This window comes from Barbus barbus (assembly GCF_936440315.1).
Source record: "Barbus barbus genome assembly, chromosome: 2".
Lineage (NCBI taxonomy): Eukaryota > Metazoa > Chordata > Actinopteri > Cypriniformes > Cyprinidae > Barbus > Barbus barbus.
This window is the reverse complement of record NC_136730.1, coordinates 14,042,208-14,065,149: the sequence shown is the minus strand read 5'-3', so window position 1 is coordinate 14,065,149 and position 22,942 is coordinate 14,042,208. Positions and strand designations below refer to the sequence as shown.

The window sequence follows — 22,942 nt, the reverse complement described above, 5'->3', positions numbered from 1 at the left end:
AAGTTCTTAATTTTTAAGTGAAAATCCACCGTGATCTCTTAAACATATTTTGGTAACACTTTAGTATAGGGTCCAATTTTCACTATTAACTAGTTGCTTATTAGCATGCCTATTATTAACACATTGGCTGTAACTTATTCTGCATGACCATATCCTACATCCCTAATTTTCACCCCCAATCCCTTGTTTCAGGCTATTGCTGTAATTAATGCAGCCTGTATGAAATGGTTAACAGAAGATTAATGTCAGTTTAAGACCATCAAAGAGTTTCAGCATTTAAAGTTGAGTTTTTAATAAATCCATGTAAATGTTACTCTTGAAAATATATTTTGCTCTGTAAGTGTCAACACAGGTGCTCAGCATGTACTCAGGGATTCTGTCGTGTTTCTGAAGAACAGCCTCTGATTCATACAGCACACTTGCAGAAATAAGCTGCAATTCAGCCGTGCTGTGTGATGGTTTAAATTAATTTGTTGCTATTTATAAGATCAGAATGTGCAATGTATAATCCGCGGAGTTGTGTCAGTTGCAAGATTTTCTCTTCATAATTTCAAAGAACATGTAATTGCGCATAAGAGCATAATTGCTTCTGTTTTTCAGACGATCTATAAATGACACGAAAAATGACTAGATTTTATAAAACAAATTCATACATACATTGAGCATCCTGTAACATTTGGAAATGTACCTCAAACTGCACAGGAAAAAGAAATGCAGTTTCATGTTGAGTTTGAAGGCTTTTCTGACATAGCTGTGAAATGGGCTGCTTAACATTCTGGCCATGTACTGACTATGAGTTCAGGTCTCTCCTGTGTGGGATCTGTTTGCATAATGGATGCTGTTTGTGAGTGATGTGCGCTAGTTAAGGTAATTATTACCTTTATGAAGCATTCTTTCACTCCCCTGATGACTTTTCCTTCTTTACCTTGCAGGCAGGAATGGCAAATGTGGGCAGAAAACAAACAGCTGCTGCTCTGTAATCAGTAATTCATAACTAGGGAGTACGGATAAACTACATGTGGGAATTGGTGACTCACCTTGTTGGATTGGACCATTGACTTTCTCTTTTTTTTTTTTTGTTGTAGTATACAAAGTGGCAGTTATCCATAATGTTTTTTTCACTGCTTGTCCACTCTGGTGTGCAGCAGGGTCATTTTATTGTTTTACATTTGTTTATTTATTTATTTTTTGATGGTGAAATTTTGTGAGTGTTAAACATAGCAGTACATCAGTTTGTATGGTGCGTGAAGTTTTTTTTTTTTTTTGGTCACGCATTTCTGTTTTGCATTCTGTTACAGTCATTTTAGCTCTGAATCAGATGTGATTCCAGCTCTCTACTTTACAAACAGAATGGGTTTTGTGTTTGAAATTAATCGCTATTGAACAATGCGCCTCCTTTCGCATCCTGTCATCTTTTTGTGCTTGCCGTTTTTCTTTAAGCCTTTATTTTTTTTTCTCTAACCATGGTAATTGCTCAGGCCGTATCCATAGAAACCTCAGAACATGTATGGATCGAGAGAGCGAAGACCAGCAGCCAGCACATTATCAGGGCATCATCATGCAGCCTATTTACACATGTTCTCTGCAGGGTTCGCACACCAACACTCACACATACAGATTTCACATAGCAGTTCCAGCACTGCTTCTGGATCAGTTCCTGACTGCACCAACAAAATCAGTGGCTAAAACATGAGCAATCCCTGTTTCCAGATTGCTGATTTCTTCCCTCAGCCTGAGCTGCTGTGTTAATAGAATCTGCTCTCTTTGGGAAAGAAAGCTCCCTGCCAAAGAGCCTCCTGCCTTAATAATAAATGATGCTTCACTCTCACACTACTTGAGGTTTGTTCTCACATTAATTATTTGCTAAGCAGAGAATGCCGGACCCTTCCTGGCCTATCAATCTATATTTGTCGTCCTTACTTCTGACATTCATTTTGAATAAACGCTATGTAAAAAAAAAAAAAAAAAGACATTGAGATTGAGGCTTTCATGCAGAGGAGCAGGCAAGCGAATGTGGATTTGCAGACTCCATTGAATCAGTAATCTATATTGATCTATGCTCTGGAATGGAGCAATATTCTCTGCAGTTTGGTACACACTGGCTCGGCCATTCATTTTCCACAAGGTTTCTGTCTGAGGTTAAGCCACAGTGCCAGAGAGAGCTAGCTCATGCTCCGCACAGCTGCCATCCTGGGGATTTTCGCCATGGTCTGAATATGGTACGCATCACTCTGCTTCTCGTCTGATCCCTAAGGATTTTAGACCAGTATTTGAGGCACCGGTGCAAAGCAGAAGTATCTTAGTAGTTTTCTGTGAGAATGATTGGGAACACACTGTAAGAGCAGAATTTTTTCTTTTTTGATGCCAAGAAATTTTGAAAGGAATCCCCTTCCTAAATATTAAGACATCCACACTGTATATTTTTTGTTTATAAAGATTAATTTATACTGTGTAAGGAAAAAGTGACATTTTGTGACGCTTTGTTTACAAAATTAAATTTTTGTCTTTTTATATTGCCATCGTGCAAATAATATTTTTATTTATTATCTGTACTGTACTGATTAATAACCTGTAGATAAATCTTTCCAAATAACTTTAAATTCCTTTCTGTAGAACTGAACTAAAAAACCAAATAAGTTTTGCATAGAATATTGAAATATTTTTACAATAAAAATATTATTCCAAAATATTTTTAAACAGTATGTAGATTTCTGTTCTTTTTCTGCTGATAAAAACTATGGCTGAATGCAATAGTCGACTGATTGTTTTTTTTTTTTTTTTTCTTTGTTTTTTAAACTTGCTGATACTTTCTATGCACACTAATCTGCCATTGTCCTTTTTTCTATATTGTTAAAATGCTGCTGAAGTTTTACCATTTGGCTGCAAAAATTCTAAAAGAGAACGAGGAACCTCACGCAAAGCCTCAATCACATGACCAGGGCCACCCCAGGCACCATGAGCTCCTTTGATATCAGAGATTATTGATCTTTCAAAGGGTGGGTGGCCCCTTTCCCCCTGTATACACACCAGATTGTCAGCCTACTGTTCAGTGATCACCACTCTTGATCCACCAACTTAAGCAGAGATCTAGGAATGCTTGATTGATTGATTGATTGATCGATTGATTGATACTTTATTGATCCCCAAGGGGAAATTCAGGTATCCAGTAGCAACATTAAAACAAACAACAAAACATTAAAAAAGATTACAGGGGTAATAAAGATACTGTAAAGATGATATAAGTCCAGTGCAAAAAAAAATATATATATAGATGGCATGGGACATAAGACGGCGGTGCTCTCCAATTCTGTGTCCATCAATCTAGAAAATCCATTAGCAACAGTCCAGTTCAAGTCCTACTCACAGGGAAGAGTTGAAAAGCCGTATAGCCTGAGGGACAAACGACATCCTCAGTATATCTGTAGAGCAGGCCAGGGACAACAGCCTGACACTGAATGAGCTCCTCTGCCTGGAGATGGTTTGGTGCAGAGGGTGGTGGGTATTGTCCAGGTTGGACAGTATCTTTCCGAGGATCTTTTTCTCAACTACAGATGTCAGGGTGTCCAGTTCAGCCCAAACTACTGATCCAGCCTTCCTCACCAGTTTGTCCAACCACGTAGCGTCCCTCCTCTTAAAGGATTAGTTCACTTTTAAAAAAACTTTTGCTGATAATTTACTCACCCCCATGTCATCCAAGATGTCCATGTCTTTCTTTCTTCAGTCGAAAAGAAATTAAGGTTTTTGATGAAAACATTTCTCCATGTAATGGACTTCATTGGGACCCAAACGGTTCAAGGTCCAAATGACCGTTTCAGTGCAGCTTCAAAGGGCTTTAAACGATACCAGACGATGAATAAGGGTCTTATCTAGCGAAACGATCTGTCATTTCAAAAATAAATAAAAAAGTTTAAGTTTTATAAGCACAAATGCTCGCCTTGCTCTGTTCTGTGATGCGCGTTAGTGACGTCACGTAATACACAATAACATGAAAAGGTCACGGTTGAGGTAGGCGGAAGTACTGAGTCAGTAGGCTTTTTTTAATATTAAAACACCCAGGATACGCACACGAAATGGGCATTTTAAACGATAAACTGACACAAAGACATTTGAATATGTGTATATGGTCCTCCTTCCGCACATTTGTAAACACTGACTCTGTACTTCCACCTAAGTCAACCGTGACCTTTTCAACGTCATTGCGTATTATGTGACGTCACGAACGCGCATCACAGAACAGAGCAAGGCGAGCATTTGTGCTTATAAAACTTAAACTTTTTTATTTATTTTTGAAATGACAGATCGTTTCGCTAGATAAGACCCTTATTCATCGTCTGGTATCGTTTAAAGCCCTTTGAAGCTGCACTGAAACGGTCATTTGGACCTTGAACCGTTTGGGTCCCAATGAAGTCCATTACATGGAGAAATGTTTTCATCAAAAACCTTAATTTCTTTTCGACTGAAGAAAGAAAGACATGGACATCTTGGATGACATGGGGGTGAGTAAATTATCAGCAAAATTTTTTTAAAAGTGAACTAATCCTTTAATGCTGCCTCCCCAACACACCACAGCATAGAAGAGAACGCTGGCGATGACAGTTTGGCAGATATTAAAGGACCCCAGCCGCCTCAAAAAGTAGAGTCGGCTCTGTCCCTTCCTGTAGAGGGCGTCCGTGTTTGGGGACCAGTCCAGTCTAACTCCAGACCCAAATATCTGTATGTCCGGACCATCTCTACACAGACACCCTCAATGGACACAGATTGCAGATGGGGTCTAGGCCTACGGAAGTCGACCACCATTTCCTTGGTTTTGGTGGTGTTGAGCTGCAGACTGTTAGACCTGCACCATGCCACAAAGTCCCCGATCAGGCTCCTGTATTCTTCTTCCTGTCCATTCCTTATACACCCAACAATGGCCGTGTCATCAGAGAACTTCTGCATGCGACACCAGTCCGAGTTGTATTTAAAATCAGAGGTGTACAAGGTGAACAGAACCGGAGAGAGCACTGTTGATCCACCTCACCAGATATGAGTCCACACCCATCATTTTCAGTTTGTCACTCAGTAGCGGAGGCTGGATGGTGTTGAAAGCGCTGGAGAAATCAAAGAACATAATTCTCACAGCATTACTGCCTCTATCCAGGTACGAGAAAGACCGAAGCAGATAGAGAATGGCATCATCCACACCCACTTTCTCCTGATAGGCAAACTACAGTGGATCAAGTCCATGTTGAACCTGTGATCTAAGGTGGTGTAGCAGCAACCGCTCCATGGTCTTCATGACATGAGATGTTAGAGTGACGGGCCTGAAGTCATTCAGCTCCTTAGGCTGTGGTCTCTTCAGAACAGGAATGATGCAGGACGTTTTCCACTGCAGACGTTTTCCACTGCACTGGAATTTTTTAACTAGATTTTGCCTGACCGCAGGGCCTGTCGCCAGGTCCTCATGCTGGTTCTCCCCTGGGGTGAAACAAGCCTAAGGCTCCATCCCAGTACGTAAAAACTGTTTCCTGCTGACTCTTTTTCTCTGGTGTACTGATTTACCAAATAAGATCAAGGTTACACTGTACTGCATTCTGGTTTAGACTCGGTGTGGGACTGATAACTTTGTAGTGTCTTGTAAATGACATTGACAAATACAGTTTCTAGGAAAAACTATTTGTTCTATTCAGATTTACTCAATGTTGTCGTACCAGCCTAAAGTGTGTTGCAAATAGGCACAGGCTGTTTGCACTTGTAATTATAGGGATACTCCACCCCAAAAATGAAAATTCTCTCATTTCATCACCCTTACGCTGTCCCAGATACTTTCTTCTGTGGAACACAAACAGAGATTTTTACAAAAGTAATGAAATAAAAAGGTAATTAAAATGTCCTTGAAAATTGACACTTCAAAAACTATGACAGTAATCCATACAACCCCAGCTGATGAATGAATAACTGTTGAAGCAATGTCTAATATGTATGTGAGAAAAATACTTATATTTTAAACTTTTTAAACTCTATTAACCATTGCTTCTGAACAAGTCTCATACATGAGGTTGCATGACATCAACGTCAGCACATTGTGATGCATCAACTTTGAGGGACCCACCTCACAGAGGTGGAGGATTTTTCTAAATATCTTTGTGTTTGTCTGAAGAAAGTAAGTCATACATCTGGGACCGCATAAGATAAGTAAATAATGAGAGAATTTTCATTTTTGGGTGTTCAAGGTGCACATAATCAGTGAAGTTTAAAGTAAGCATGAAATTAAAAATCATCCAACCTCATTTCTAAATGTCATTGATATTATTGTGAATGATTCATGTGCTTTTTTTACATTTATTTTTTAACAGGGCTCCAGACAAAAAAACAGAATAAAAGTGGTTTATTTTATTATTATCATTTTATTTTTCCCCCCTATTTTAACATTTCAATCATTTTGTCATGTGTTTGTCTTATCTTTTCTAGGCTTTATCAGCATTTTAATCCATCTTGTAGATGATCAGGTCAACCGAGGGACTAAGGTTCACTTAAAGTGTGAATTAAATGTCTTTTACAACTTGAAATATACAGTCACAAAGAATTGTTCGTTACACAGAATCTATACCAATATCATGGACCATAAGCATCACTTGGCAACTGAGTGCAGTGCATCCTATAAATGTTGTCACGGTAACACTTTATAATAACGCCCAGTTATAAGTCATTTATAAGTGATTAGTTAATGATTAACTAATCATTTACAAAACATTCATAAGCGATTAATAAGTGATATGCTAACAATTTGTGTATGTTTTGTTAATTCATTTAAAAGTCATTTACAAGTAATTAGCTAATGATGAACTAATCATTTACAAAACATAACTATACATTCACAAATGATTAAGTAATATGCTAACGATTTATAAATCTGTCATAAGTTATCTTTATAAATAGCATCATGAAATAATTAAACACATCCTTAATGGTTAATAGTTACTAGTTAATATATTATTAATCACTTATAAATCATTGAAATGTCAACATTGTACTATTATCTCAATAAACATTATCAATCATTTACAAAGCTTTCTGCATCCCCTAATCTAAAGTGTAAACTACTCATCAGTTGTAAATGTTTTACAAACCTTCCAGGTTACAGGTTGTTTGTGAATATACATATATATATATATATATATATATTTACGCACACACGACTGGAAACCATAAAGTTTGTAAAACATTTACAACTGATGAGTAGTTTACACTTTAGATTAGGGGATGCAGAAAGCTTTGTAAATGATTGATAATGTTTATTGAGATAATAGTACAATGTTGACATTTCAATGATCTATAAGTGATTAATAATATATTAACTAGTAGCTATTAATCATTAAGGATCTGTTTGATTATTTCATGATGCTATATTTAAAGATAACTTATGACAGATTTATAAATTGTTAGCATATTACTTAATCATTTGTGAATGTATAGTTATGTTTTGTAAATGATTAGTTCATCATCATCTAATCACTTGTAAATTATTCAAAACTTATTCTACAAAACATAGATAAAAATATTAACATATCAATTATTAATAATCTATGAATGTATAGTCATGTTTTGTAAATGATTAGTTCATCATTAGCTAATTACTTGTAAATGACTTTTAAATGAATTAACAAAACATACACAAATTGTTAGCATATCACTTATTAATTGCTTATGAATGTTTTGTAAACGATTAGTTAATCATTAACTAATCACTTATAAATGACTTATAACTGGACGTTATTATAAAGTGTTACCAAAATATTAATATGCAACAGCGCATGAATATAGCAAAACGCTCCTCTTTATAGTTATTTTTCTAGCTGACTGATGAGTTTATGGACACTGAGTGGTTATTCTGAGGTAAATGTATTACAATGCAATGTTTACAAGCTTTATACATTTCCTCAGTTTGAAACAATGAGCTTTTACATAAAACATTTCAGTAAGTTGTACTATAGGCTTTCTTATTGCCTACCTTTTGATCATGTTCATTTCATACTATAGTAGTAAATCGAAATATATAATGGGTTCACTTGCTGCTTTAACGGAGGTGCTAAAGAGATCGCGCCTGAGCATTAAGTGCGATACTCTCCGCTCGCGCGATCCGGACGCATACACGGACCGTGTGGACGCGGGGTACTGGTGTTTATATTACCGAAAGTGTGCGCTTGTGGTCCGCATTAAAGAGCACCCAAACCGCATCATTTGAATTTCGTAGCATTTTAAAGCTGATACTTTGTTTATTAAAAAGTAAGACAGCACAAAGCTTTTTGCGATTACTGGATGGCAAGTGCGCTTCAAATAACAGGAAGTCCATGCATTAACAGAACACAGCATATAGACTAAGATCTCGATAAGAAGATCGACCGGACAAGTGTAAATGCATCTGGTTGTTGAAACCACATATGGTAATTTTACTCCTCCCATAATATTAAAATAATAGACGTGTGAGAGCGTTTTATAGGCTATATGGCATGTTATAGTCAGATATGACAGCGCAATGCAGCAAGCATCACCGCGGATGAGTAGCGGAGTATTTCTTCAGCAAGCGACGCGCAAACTGAATGAACCTGAAAGTAAGCCGCAGACGCTCAACACACAATCTTCTTCATTAAAAGTAGCGAGACTAGCCTATCTTTCCAGTGCTGATGCCGCGCGCTCTCTTGATATTGAAATTAGCTGATAATTAATAAAATTATCCGTTGCTTTCATTGAAGTGAACTCCGTTATATTTGCATATGAAGCGGGAATTGAAGAACGGATTTATATCCGTTTTGCGAAGACACATTTATGTGGCCAAGTGTAAATGGGGAAACGTTTTAACAAATCATATAGATATCCAATCAGAGAAAATGCATGAAGTGACCAGGTGTAAACAGGCCCTTTCAGGTCTCTCTCACTGCGTTCAGCAGACTGTGTGCGGCAGAGACGAGGACTGTTTGAAACTCTTTTCAGTAAAACTTTGATGCGCATCGTCTTATGTAAGTTTAATACGTGAACATAACAAAAGATGTGCGCGCAAAACAATCGGGAAAAAAGTCCTTTCATGCAAATTATATATAGTCGCCAGTGGCGACCGCAGCAAAAACTTCACTCGCAAATTAATATTTTTGGTCGCAAATGCGACCATTTTAGTCGCAGTTTGGAGCCCTGTTTAATCTAATTTTTTATGAATATTAATGAATTTCTACGTATAAATACATTTTTGATGTATGCTAGATATCTCTGATTTAGTTTAAATTCTGTCCCTTTCATTCAGTCTGCCTCAATCCAATCAACAGTTGATAGGTATAACTGAGCCCCCATCCTACTTAAAAAAAAATAAAAAAAATACAAATTTCACAATACGGCAGTAAATATCTGCTTCAGTTACATCACAATTTATTTTAAACCATGTGGTTGATTGACAGGTGAGTTGGCAGACCTTTGTGTGCTATATCAGAATATGATTTTTGTGATCCGATCCCAAAACATTTTGATTGGCGTTGAGGTCTGTGTAAAGGTAAAGCGAACGTTTGAGAGTCTGTTTTACTCTCTGTTTGCCCGTCATGTCCACCACATGCATGAAAGAGGTCAGAATGCATCCTAGTAGTAGTAGAAATCTTCTGCAGTCCCAAAACTCCCATCATGTCTGTTCACAACAGCACCCAGAACGTTGTGTGCTTCTCTTTGCTCTTTTCCTCAACCCACAGCTGTGTGAGCTGGTGGGATGGGGCTGGATGAAGGAGGGGAGCTGCAGCAGACATACTTGGCAGCTCAAAGAAAGCTCAGAGGAGTCTGGTCTTGTACACAGGTCTAGGTTTCACACAGTGTGCTGCAAATTCAGCAGCGGGGAGTTTCCACACGTCAGGGATGAAGTCGCTCCCGCATTCTGACTGATTAAGAGCTGTAGAATCACATCTAGTATATGACCATATTTTTGTGTCAGCATTTTGATGATCTCTTCTCTGTACCCACAGCGTTTCATTCAGTATCTGGCCTCAAGAAACACGCTCTTCAATCTGAACAATTTCCTTGATAAAGGTGCATTGCAAGGTATGTCAGAAACATGAACACCTTTCCAGTCTCTAAAGGATTGTACGCACACGCGCACTGATGATAAACCCCTCGATCTTTCCCTCAGGCTATGACATGTCCACGTTCATCAGGCGGTACAGCAGATATCTCAATGAGAAAGCCCTTTCCTATAGGCTGGTGGCTGTGGACTTCACCAAGATGAAGAGAGGGTGGGTAAACCTCAGTTCTGCCTCTGTAATGTTGTCTGCCTAGAGTCAAGATTGTGTTCAAACACATTGTCTCAGCAGGACATAATCTAATCAGGGTAGCTCATTACTCTGATAATTAAGTTGTTTTTAAAAGCTGATCAAGTAGCTGATTTTTTAACCGCTAATTAAGATTGCGAGTAAGTGGCGAGGTCTGATTGTTTGTTTATGTGTTTGTGGTGCAGTATTGATGGAGTCATGCGCACCATGAACACAGAGAAGCTGATCAAAACGTTGCCTATCATTCAAAACCAGCTGGATGCGCTGCTGGATTTCCAGGTTTGTGATGGAGAACATGCATGTATGCTTTAAAACTTTCCAATGATTCAAATAAAATAATGATTTATTTAATTTATTTAATAAAATTTATTAATTTATTTATTTTTCTGGCGCTTACATTTTTCATGCTTTATAACCTATTAAGAAAAAAAATCATATTCTATAAGTTTGTGGTCGGTAAGATTTAATGTTTTTGAAAGAATTCTTCACTGCACTTAGTTGATCAAAAATCTTGTGAAATATTAACATTTTAAAATTGCTGTTTTCTTTTATAAAAATATATTTTAAAATTTAATTTATTTCTATGCATTTTTAGCACTAAATGTCTTCAGTCTTTAGCATCATCAGAACACATAATTTTAACATTGTGATGTGGTGCTCAAGTAAAATTTAATGTTTTCAAAACAGTTGTGATGCTTTATTTTTGTGGGAACCATGATAATTGTTTTTCATGATACTTTGAAGAATAGAAAGTTCAAATGAACAGCATTTTTATGAAATCTAAATCTTTTGTCACGTTATAAACAACTTTACTGTGAAATCAATTTAATGCATCCAAATAAAAGTTTTAATTTCTTTCAAAGAAAAATCTTACTGACCCCAGGCTTTTAAATGGAAGTCTGTATGTAAAAAAAATTCAACCTGGTTGATGAAATGTGAGAACATTTGCAGTATTAAAAGTCCCTTAGTCCTAGTAATTTTCCACTCATCTTGGATAGATTTGTCTGTTTATAGTGCAGATTATTTGATTGTGCCAGTGATTGAAGTGATAATCAGTTCCCTTAAAATCAAGTGACCCTGAAGCCTCAGGTTGGAAAACCCTATTTTAACACAACAACATTTGATGTTGATTCTGTCCGAGCTATTTGGTATGATGTGTACTCTCTCCTGTGGCTGTGTGGGTGTGTGTCCGTAGGCTAACCCTAATGAGCTGACTAACGGAGTGATCAACACTGCCTTCATGCTGCTCTTCAAAGACTCCATCCGTCTGTTTGCTGCCTATAATGAGGGCGTTATCAACCTGCTGGGTAAGAGTAATCCACTCCCTTTCACTCTGGAGAGCGTCCCACTCTCACACTCTGCTTTAGGGGTTACGTCTTACTGCTTTCTGAGCAAAGAACAGTGCAGTTAAACCACAAGAGCTTAGGTCTTCCTGTACGCTATACATATTAATTACTAGTCTGAGATACTTTCATCCAAAATGAACTGCATCTGTGTACCACAAATAAATGTTAAATCAATCGTGTTGTTGATTGAAAACATTGTGTATATTTTGACAATTGGTGGGACCATATTATCTATAACCACTGTAGAATAGGTCTCTCTAACCCAAAAGTTTTTGAAGCGTATTTTGATGCCTTTTAACTTTAGATTGTATTTAACTTTTTGGTTGATTCTTATGAAAAGATTTAAATGAAATGAGGCCAGATTTGCTTTTAGATTTATGAAAAGTATAAGCAACCAAACAAAAACTATAAGCAAGCAAACAAATATTACCTAAACACATATTTAGAACAACACTGTGTGAGATACTTGTGCTTTTTTTTTTGTCTTCTCTTTGGCCTGACGTTGCAATTTGCATCCAGTGTGTGTAGTCTAGCAGAGACGAGGCTTTAATTCCTCTTCAGCTATTGCTGCTTTTTACTCGGAGCTCTTATCGTTCAGTCATTAAGTCATTCATTGTTCCATGATTTTTATTGTTTTATTTAATTTTGTTGTTGTTGTAACACATACCCATTTAGGTTGATGGTCTGAAAATGCATTAGAGTGCTAGCTGTCCTTGAGCAAACCATTACAGCAGCTTTTATATGCCCCTGTCTCTGTCAGACAGCCCAGAGTGTTTTGATAGTCCTCTGATGGTATAATTGCAGTCTTTATCTGTTTGAGTTGCTCTGCTAATCGTTCTGCTCTCCCCCTGTCTCTCTATTTTTTGTCCTCCTGTTTCAGAGAAATACTTTGACATGAAAAAAAATCAGTGTAAAGATGCCCTGGACATCTATAAGAAGTTTCTGTACAGGATGACCAAGCTGTCAGAGTTTCTTAAAGTGGCTGAGGTACCAGCGCAATGCGTGCGCACACACACACACACACGCACGCACACACACAGTGTTTTGATACGACAGGTCTGAGATTAGACAGTCTGTTCTAGGATCCCTCCGCTCCAACAATTTCTCTCTCTCTCTCTCTCTCTCTCTCTCTCACATATCTGTCCATCCTACAATGCTCTGGCATTCATATTCACTAGACTGATGCGTGCACGGATGCCATATATTTAGAATTCTGGCACTGCAATGCATTGCACAGTCCTCATGGAATGTGTCTATAAACATATACATGTGCCTCTCCTGCCAAGAGTCATTCAGATGTCACTAAGTTTCATCCTTTGTTTGAGTAGAGGTTAAACTGACCTCTGTATTGGTTTCTCTGTAACAGCTCCTAAAACATTGCAATTGGTAAAAAGAGATGGAAATCAGCATAACATCAGTCTGTTGATTGAGGGTCTCATTGGGTACATTTGTACACCAAGTTTACAAAATTTTATTAACTAACTTATTACCTGACAAGCACTACCGTTCAGAAGTTTGGGGTTAGTAAGATTTATTTTTTTGAGAGAATTAATACTTTCGTTCAGCAAAGGTGCATTAAATGTATCAAAAGTGACAGTAAATAGATTTATTGTAACAGTACCAAACATTTCTATTTGCAAATTATTGCTATAAAAAAATCTGTTTTATGTCAAATAAATGCTGTTCTTTTGAACTTTCTATATATAAATTTAACAGTTAAACTGCTTTCAACATTGATAAAACAATTGATTTCTTGAGCATCAAATCAGCATATTAGAGCGATCTCTGAAGGATCATGTGACACTGAAGACTGGACTCTGGAGTAATGATGCTGAAAATTCATCTTTGCCAACTTTGGAAGTTGTAATTATTTTTCATCTTTTAAAAACAATAACAAAATCTTACTCGCCCTATATTTTTGAATGGTACTGTACATATGAAAATTAACCCCCGGCAATCTCCACAATGATTTAAAAAAAAAATTCTTGGATAAGCTCTGGAAAATCCATGTGAAGTTATTGGTCCAAAGTGTGGGAACTCTGCAGAGAGAGTAGACTCCACTAAGACTGCTTTATACAGTGTGGAATGAGCTGTTTCTCCCCTGTTATCCTTACTGTGACCGTTGACGGCTGTCGTTCCTACTGTTTATTCACATGGCGTGAGACCTTTAAAGTCTCACTCTCCTTCTTGCCCAAATGTAGATCTGTTTGGTGCTAATAAGACTCTCACTCCCTCCTCTCTCTCTGACACTGATGAATTCCCGTGCTGCCGACTTTTTTCTCTCACTTCCCCTCTGTCCATCCAGCCAGGCGTTAGACTGTCTGGCTTTATTTCCAGACTGGCTCCTCTTCTCAGGGATTTGATTTGACAATTAGTCTCTGAGAACAATGTCCCTCACCATGTGAGATTCTTGTCTAATTTTCTTTTTCTACTGGTTCTCATTTAAAAATCATCATTTGTAAAAGTTGTTTTTGAATGTTAACCACTCCACACCTCACAGTCAAACATGTGAGACATTATCAATGTCTGCGTTCGTTCCCATTGTTCCTCCGTGGCTCTCGGCATGCCACACCAATGTTATTTTTATTTCTTGCATTTTTAGTCACTGCATGATGTAATGAACCTTTTTGTTATTTTCCTGATTCCTCCCCCTCCCTTCGTTTGTTTACCTTTTTTTGTTTGTTTTGTTTTATGACCCAGCAAGTTGGGATTGATCAGGGTGACATCCCAGATCTCACTCAGGTCAGTGTACATTTCATCTCCACTTTGTTTCTCCTCTACTTCCTGACTACTCTGCTGCTGTCATCCATTGTACCACCGCTCTCCCTTCCTCCTTTTTTCTCTGTGTTCCACCTGTCCTCGTCCTTTCTCTTGTTGTCTTACGTGATGTTTCTGTACCCATGCTCACTGTTTTTTGGACGTTCTGTCTCCTGTCCTCTCTTCTTTTTGGTTTAAAAAGTCAGACTTAATATTAATAGCTTCAAGACTTGTTGCTTGACAGCCGTTACCAAACACTCCTCTCTCTGTTTAGTTCCCTCTCAAACATGTGTTTAGTGATTATCACACTGTTTCAGTATGACTTTGTGGAGTTGCACTAGGCACAGTTCAAATTGAATGTCTTTGTTTGAGTGTTGACATTACAGAGTGGGGTTAACACACTATATTGAATGAGAGGTTTAATCTCCTGCAGTAACACATTGTTTATTGTTCCTTTCAGACGACTAGAGGATCTTACCTTGTAGGTGGTGGGTTATATGCACTGCTTGTGTTTGACATAACTGTGTTACTACTAGTGCTGGGGGATATATCAAATATTTACAGCATATTCAATCATTTTTTTGTTGAAAATTAGCCAGCATCATTAATCCTGCAGTCAGTTTTATTTGGCCATCTAATTTATTAGAAACCTGTGCCAGCAGGCCAGTTTTGCACTCACTATACTGTAAGTGCAGAAATATTTTAAAATTGTGAAGAAAAACTAATTAAACCAAGGGCATATTATAATTATGTCTTGTCTCATTAAATGCACAAACATAAAACTGTTTAATGTTTCAGTGAAAAATATGTGGGTAAATTATAATTTAATGATATATATTATTCTATTGTTCTATATAGTAGTATTGGAATGAACAAAATTATTTGTTTTATTTATAAATAATATAATATACTTTTAGTCAACATTTGAAGTGGATCAAAAAAGTTCATAAAAGTTGTCCTAAGACAAGAAGGCATTTTGGTTTTGGGATAACTGATGAAAGGTTTTGATCCACTTCAAATGTTGACTAGTGCATAATGATATAACATATCATAATTATGTAAATATCAATGTTAATTTAATAAAAAATATTCTTCTTTTTATTTTTGAACATTTTACTGTATTTTGAGTCCAAATCTGGGTTTAGCCAAAGTGATTATTCCTTAAATTAAAAGCCATTTTAGAGCAAATACATACTGTATACGTTGAGAGAAAAAATTATCGTAAAGTAAATATTAAAGTAACGTTTTTTTTTTTTTTCTTTTTTTTTTAGCTGCATCTCCCAGCCCTAGTTTCTTTCTGATTGCATCAGCAGATTCATCCCTTTAAAACCAGGCTGATTGAATGTGGCCCAAACTGCCATTCTTTTCCCCGTCACTTTGCAGGCATGGCTGTACATCGCTATTTCTGCTGATCTGAGACCAGATGTGCAGTTGTCTCTTTATGGTTTGATCATACAGTTAGCTCAGATCAGCATAAAAGCAAGTCTCCGGCTGGGTTGCATGACAGCTTTATGCTTGCAAACCCCCTGACCATCAAAGTTGGAGAAGGTGGAGCTCTTGCGAGAGCTGTATGATTTACCCAATGCCCTGTTTCTCCTTTACATGAGAAAACTGTCCTACGTTTGTAGGATTGTGATGAAGTATTCATGTAACCTCACTTTGTCCTTTACGTAGCAGCACGCACATCGATAATGTATTCATTTAATCACAAGCCTGTTCATGCCGTGTCTTCAAGGAAATCAAATCAGACAGGAAGGAAGCAAATTTTAAGCTCTTACACTTTCATCTTTCTTTTTTATCTCACTTCTGTGGAAGTAATGTGTTTTCCCGCTTAGGCAATGTTCGTTTTTAGTTCTATTTGAATTGTAGACTGCTGCATGTGTGTGTTTCTTTCTTTTGGCTTCTGTTTTTTATGGAATGGATTAGACCCAATCTGCCCTCTCAGCGATGTGGAGAAAAAGCCAGCCTAGATCAGATCCAGACATGTTGGCCAGCGCTGCCAGCTAGGCTCAGTCGAAGAGCTTACCTACCCTTAGTCCATAAGAGCAATTTATACACTGGTTGTCTGTTCTGGAAACTTGGCACAAGGCACCTGCTCTTTTCACCAACCATGAGCTCTGAGCTTGTGCTAACATTTGCTCTCATTTGAATGAAGCAGCATGGGGTGTGTGTGTTCTTAGGTGCTAACATACACATCCTGTGTTTGCTGATCTGCGACCTGTTATGCTTCCTGTTGTAGTTGTTAATAGGGCTGTGCGATTTGGGGAAAAATACCAAATTGTGATTTTAAAAAATAAAATAAAATTCTTATCTACGTAGATAGTTTTATCTACGTTTTTTTCCTCTACAGGGAAGATTATAATGGTATTACTACTTTTACAGAATTACTGAATTTCACAGGAAAGATTTGTTTATTTTTTATAAATAAAGAACTATATTTCTTTAGCCAATTATTAAAGTATTACATGTTACACGGGCTGATTTATTAATTTTTAAGTATTTGGGATTTTAAGAACAAGTGGGAAATGTACTGAATGTTTCATTTCATCCAAGTGAAATTGGCAAGCGGTTAGACTTAATTTACATTCGTTTTAAACGCGGAGCCAGGCGCGAGTGGACACAGGTTGCGCGGTATCGTGCGTCAGGCCTCGTCCATAGTGCCAGATGCGCTCGTGAGAGACTTGTGGAGCAGAACCGGGCACGAGACTGCGAGTATAAAAGAGCATTACGAGATGGGCTGCGTGTAAACGGCTCGTCTGTGAGACACGGGAGACGCGCAGCGTGGGGCAGAGCAGGATGAGTATGAGAAGCATTCAGAGACACAGGCTTTGTGTGCGGTCTTCTGAATTGGCGAACAAACTTATTTCAAATTAATCTGTTGGGGAGATAAAATGTGTAAGATAACGTTCATGTAGCCTACTAATAAAAACATCTAAAAATGTATCTTTTATTCTCCAGTCCTGAAAGCAGAACCGATAAGGGAGCTCTTGATATGCGTTGTGACGCAGCTCTTGCAAATGACCTTTTTTGTTCGTTGTCTGTCATTTCGAAGCTGAAGTTACATACGTTTTTCTTTAGTTTTAATTTAGCTAACTTTCGATCTGACCCTTTTTAAATGGTGGGCGTTTATGCAGTTGGCTAGAGCAGTGCTGATCGGGGAGAACTGAGGTGAGCCCACTCTATTGGTTAGTAAGACCGCCACTCAAGGCTGGCAGTCATGCATATGCTCTGGAACAGAGTAATATTGTGTACATATCGCAGGCTTTGCGATTTAGCAAATCGCTACGTCTCAAATCGTTATTAATAGATTTTGATTAATCGCACAGCCCTAGTTAAGAGAATTCTCTTCAAAAGAAACAAATCCTAGATCGGAATAAATGGCTCAGAGGAAGGTTTCAGCTAGATTTGCGACTCAAGAAATTCTCGAAGAAACCCCCCAATTACTAGTTACAAAAGCCAGTGTAAAGAGGTTAATGTCATGGTATAATACTTGAGTTACATCGGTGACCTCATGGGTCTGTCATGCGTTTGAGGCTTGGATCTTCCACTGTGCATGTCACTTCCTCTCTTTCGAATTCGTATTCTTCTCTCTTGTTTTCAGTGCTTGTTTATCCTTTGCCTGTACGCCTCTTACTAAAAGCTTAAAGCATGCTCCTGTTATTATTTGCTGAAACTGGATCGAGTGGGTGAGTGTGTGCAAGTGTGTTTGACCGTGTGAGTGGGTACCCTTTAAACTAGTTCTTATTGAGGTCTTGAACCGTCTCTTTCTCCTGCAGGCTCCCAGCAGTCTGCTGGAGGCTCTTGAGCAGCACCTGGCTTCTCTGGAGGGAAAGAAAACCAAGGAGCTCTCCGCCGACAACAGGTACGAAATCCTACAGTTCTAAAAACATCCAGCATCACGCTGTAAAGCACAGTTTGGGCATACATCTGTGAAGTTATTTTTGTCCATCCATTCAAAGTCCGTGCAACCAAAATATTAATGCATTTGAAAAATTCACAAAGACATTCTAAAATAAATACATATGAATTGAGTGGTTTAATCCAAGCCTTCTAAAAAAACATGATCGTTTTACATGATGAATGACGAATTTAATTTAGGCTTTTATTCACATACAATCATTAATCAACGCACATACATAGAGCTCATTGCATATTGTAAACCCAGCCAGTCCTCAACCAATGAGGTCCGTTCTCACATGTCAAGCAAGCAAGAGCTTCCATATTAATCAGTGAATGGACAATTTCCATTTCGCATTTCCATCAGCAGGGGAAGAGGAATGGTGTTGAACAGAGACACCGAGAATTTTTTTATTTATGTATGCATTTATCTTTCTTTCCATTTATTTTTAATATTTTTGTGCAATTATTACTACTTTTATGTGAATCATATTTTTTGTTACAGTGGTTTTGCATTTTTTTTTCTTCTTCTGAAATTCCAAATAAAAACATTTTAATATGAAAAACATTGATTTGTGGATTTGATCCTCCATTTTTACAGATCTTAAGTTAGCCCAGACTCTACCAAATCTAATATTCGCTGACATTTGTGTGTATATATTAATTAAAACTGTAAAATGTCATTTTTGGTGTAACTTCCTTGGTATACCTGCTCATGCATTTTTGTATTCACTGCCATTGCTTTGTCGCACTGAGGATCATAAATATGACAAATTAGAGTGAAAAGTTCATTTGAATGAGGAAGATTGAGCAGCGTGCTTATTGTATAATATAACATGGTGGCCATCACAGTGGGCAACATTGTGTAAAATAAAACAACTTTTATTTGGCTAATGACATCTCATTCATATCATGTGAGTGTACTTGTTTTACATTTTATTGCTATAAATATAAGACAAAAATATGAAGAGTTCATTTGCAAAAATAGATAACGGCGATAACAATAACTTAATCTCAATCAAACTGCAGTTAGGGCTATTTTGATTAGGTTGAAAAATAACAAAAAAAATACAGCTACATAATAAAAACAATAAAACACAAAAACGTGGTGATTTTTGAAAATGGTTAAAAAAAAAAAAATTCTTCATATGTAGTCAAATGCAAGTATATTCTGTATTAGTCCTCTAAACAGCACTTTACTTCACAAGCCATATGTTGAAGCACTTGATACAGCAACAACAACTCATTAGCAAGAGATTTATATATGTAGCCACATCCTGTAATATGACTTTTTTGGCTTGTGTACAGTGTTAAATTAATCAGGCCTTGTACTGATTGTAACTGATAGGGAAATCTCACTTCTGTGTGTATCTGTTTTTGTCTGTAGAGCCAACACTCTGTCCAATGCAGTGTCATCCCTGTCCAACACGGGCATGTCCTTCTCCTTCTCATCCAGCAGGATGGACGAGAAGGAGAAACAGCAGGCCCTGGAGGAGGAGCAAGCCCGTCTGCAAGCTCTCAAGGTGGGTTACAATCTATCCCATAATGCTCTGTGAATGAACATGTTCTAAATGCTAATTAAATTTGAACCATAGACAGGAAGTGATGTTACTCTGATATTGTTAGCTGTTTTCACCTTCATTCTATGTAGAATATAAAGAGTACATACAGTAAAGGCATATCCCACCCAGACAAATTTCATGCCACTGAGATTTGGCAGGATTGAAGCTGCTGTTCTGGGAACATTTTGTTCGACACATACAAGTGTGTGTGTGTGTGTTTACACAATACGCCCTTGTACCTTCAATGATTAGCCTGCAGCAGTAAGTGGCCAGTGGGGTTAATCAAACCTCTCTGTCCCCATCAGGATGTACTGTCATACCTTGTGGGACACAAATACTCACACCTACACACACACACACACACACACAAACTGAATGACAGGAACGTCAGTGGTGTGGAATGTATCCCCAGATGTACCATGGCTCCGTATCTGAATAGTTCAAACATTCAAAGCAATTTCAGAGTCCAACATCAAAGTATTTACACAACCCATGTTCGGATAAGTTTGTGTGAAATTGAGCTGGTGTTTCTTTGTGATTGTTGTGTTCTCAACACTCCACAGAGTTTTAGGGTGCTATCATTCTCTTTCTGTTTTCTTTTCTTTCCACATTTTGTTGTTGTTGCAAAGGGCAAAAAATCTTGCCATGTCACAACGTACTTCCTCTCTCTTTAGAAACTAGCTTTAGGTTTTTTTTAGAGGGCTGCACAATGTGGCCCAAAATGTTGTTTTATCTATCAGTATAATAATAATAATAATGTACACATTTAATAATATAATAATCATATCTGAAAATAACTATACACAATAATAATAATAATAATTCTTCTTATGATTATTGCTAAATAAAATAAGAAATTTTTACTATTGTAATATTTCACTGTAAAGGAGAAAATAGGACAAATAATATAACTTTACAGTGCAACTGTAAAATTAGATGACTAATTTATGGCTGTCTTGATTCAAATGGTAAACCATCAAGCTTTTATTTTATTATGTTGTATTCACAAATTCATGTACTAAGTGACTTAAACTTCAATCAAATGAGATGAGGTTTTGTGGAGCAGCGTTTACTGTGAACAGTGTCACAGGATCATGAGCTGCTCATGTGTAAAAAAACATAGTACACAGTATATGTCTAAGCCTAGTGGCCAGACTTTAGACCAAACATGACTCTGGTCTGATTTCAAGTAGTTGTGCTCTAGTGACTTGCTTAGCTTGAAATAGCTCTACGTGCTGACGATTTATTGACTTTTCTTGTTCTTTTCATATGGTTGGTTTAGGCTGCTCCAGTAGTTGATGTTTCTGAGTCTGCTAGTTTCTGTCAAAAGAAGTGTGACCTGAGAGATCTTCCCTGACTTCAGCCATCTCTTACACACACACACACAGTAGATTTGAGCTGTAGCTGACTGGCACTTCAGCTGCCTGAGTGGCTGTAATCTGTCTGATTTCACAGAGCTCAGCTGAAAGAAATACTCTGTGCTGTCCTGCTCTACAGTGACCATTGCAGGAGGAATGTGCCAAGCAGCCCAGTCTTTACACGCTTTACATGATCTGTAAATGTTTTCTTCCTGTGTTTTGTGATTGTGTAGAACCAGCATCTGAAGGAGATCAGCATGACCCCCTCTGCCTCTCCCATCACACAGTCTATGGGTAGTGTCAACAACCACACTGCGGGCATGGACCTGTTCACCAACACCACAAGTCCACCCTCAACAAACAGGTCACTAATGTGCTGTACATGACCGCAAACGTATTATACCATACAGTAAAACAAAGCTCAGTAAATCTACAATATATGCTACACAATATGATCCAAACTCAAAAAAAATCTGAAATCAAAATCAATTTAAACTGGAAATAAAATTGTAGGATTTTGAAATAAAGAAAGCTTATAACAGACAAATTAAGAGATACTTAATATTCAGTATACTCTTCTAGGTCACTAATCAAATAACAAAATTGTGACAACTTATAAAAGTCACATTTCCTTTTTTCTTTTTTTTTCTTCAATTTTCTTTGAAGCACAAGATACTCTTCTCATAACACGTTTTATAACATTATCAACATCTTATATACTGTACAATATTACAAAGTTAAGTTCAGTTTTGCAATAAATTACACAATGTCTGGCACAACTTATTTGATGTATTTGGCAGCTGTTGGGCTGTTTGCTGGTTTTAAACCCTGCTGGCATCATGAATCTCATAATTGTTGTGGGAGTTGCCTTGCTGATGATGCAACTTCCACAACAGGTTGATTGTTTTAAGTGAACGGACGGAATCTTTTCACCCTGTCTGGCTTTAACTGGTTTTTGTCCTTTTTTGGCTCTGGACTCTGAGCTGCTCAGTGATATAATCCAAATGTGCCATTGATGAGAGTGAAAAAGCCTTTGTACCATCTATAAGAACTTGGATGTTTTAAAAAGACCAAACCACGGCTGTGCAGTGGGCTCACTAGTGTCTATTAATGTAGCCTGTCTGGACAAAGTGACAGAGATCACTGGACACCTCTTAGGACAGAAAACCCCCAGCCTCTCTGCTTTAGATTTCTTTTTAAAACTTTTAAGGCCTTTACAGAACACAAAGACTGAAAAACAGCATATTTAGACTTTGCTATACACCGTGTGAGAGAGGAGGAAGTACTAGATGCCGACGTCTACAGAAAAAGGACAGACACGTCAATACCTGCTGTTTCGATTCGCTCCCTTTCTCGAGTGAGTTGATGAAGCCACTTGGCCTGGTGGTGCAACATCTTGAAACCAATGAAATTTGCAGTCTAGCTACTTTTGACTAAGTTCTACCAGACATGTATAATGATCTAGTTTCTAATTTCTCAAACTGTGAGGGAGTACATATTGTACACTACGCACTTGCTCCCTCTTAGTTTGAGAAAAGTTTGAGGCTAGTAATCTTTTTTTTTTTTAAAAATTGAAAGTAGTCTTATGCTCACCAAGGCTGCATTTATTTGATCAAAAAATAAATTAAATTTACATTTTTTTTTTCTATTTTAATATATTTAAAAATGTTATTTGCGGAAATCGTAGTGGTTTTTTTTCATGATTTTCATGATCACATTTTTTTAAGCAATGTATAAGCCTTACT

At 37.4% G+C, this 22,942-nt stretch overlaps 1 protein-coding gene across 4 annotated transcripts in view; it reads left to right on the top strand.

The window, feature by feature from the left end:
- Window positions 1–22,942, top strand: part of LOC306885916 (phosphatidylinositol-binding clathrin assembly protein-like) — a 65,226-nt gene that overhangs the window by 29,040 nt on the left and 13,244 nt on the right. For 2 of the 4 annotated variants that reach the window (XM_079442728.1, XM_079442730.1), the window contains exons 3-12: window positions 9,975–10,050; window positions 10,139–10,241; window positions 10,463–10,556; window positions 11,473–11,584; window positions 12,504–12,610; window positions 14,324–14,365; window positions 14,841–14,861; window positions 18,157–18,242; window positions 19,665–19,800; window positions 21,431–21,561. In XM_079442728.1, coding sequence (XP_079298854.1) covers window positions 9,975–10,050; window positions 10,139–10,241; window positions 10,463–10,556; window positions 11,473–11,584; window positions 12,504–12,610; window positions 14,324–14,365; window positions 14,841–14,861; window positions 18,157–18,242; window positions 19,665–19,800; window positions 21,431–21,561 — 908 coding nt within the window. The remainder of the gene's footprint in view (window positions 1–9,974; window positions 10,051–10,138; window positions 10,242–10,462; window positions 10,557–11,472; window positions 11,585–12,503; window positions 12,611–14,323; window positions 14,366–14,840; window positions 14,862–18,156; window positions 18,243–19,664; window positions 19,801–21,430; window positions 21,562–22,942) is intronic. The other 2 variants (XM_079442729.1, XM_079442731.1) reach the window with 1 other exon arrangement.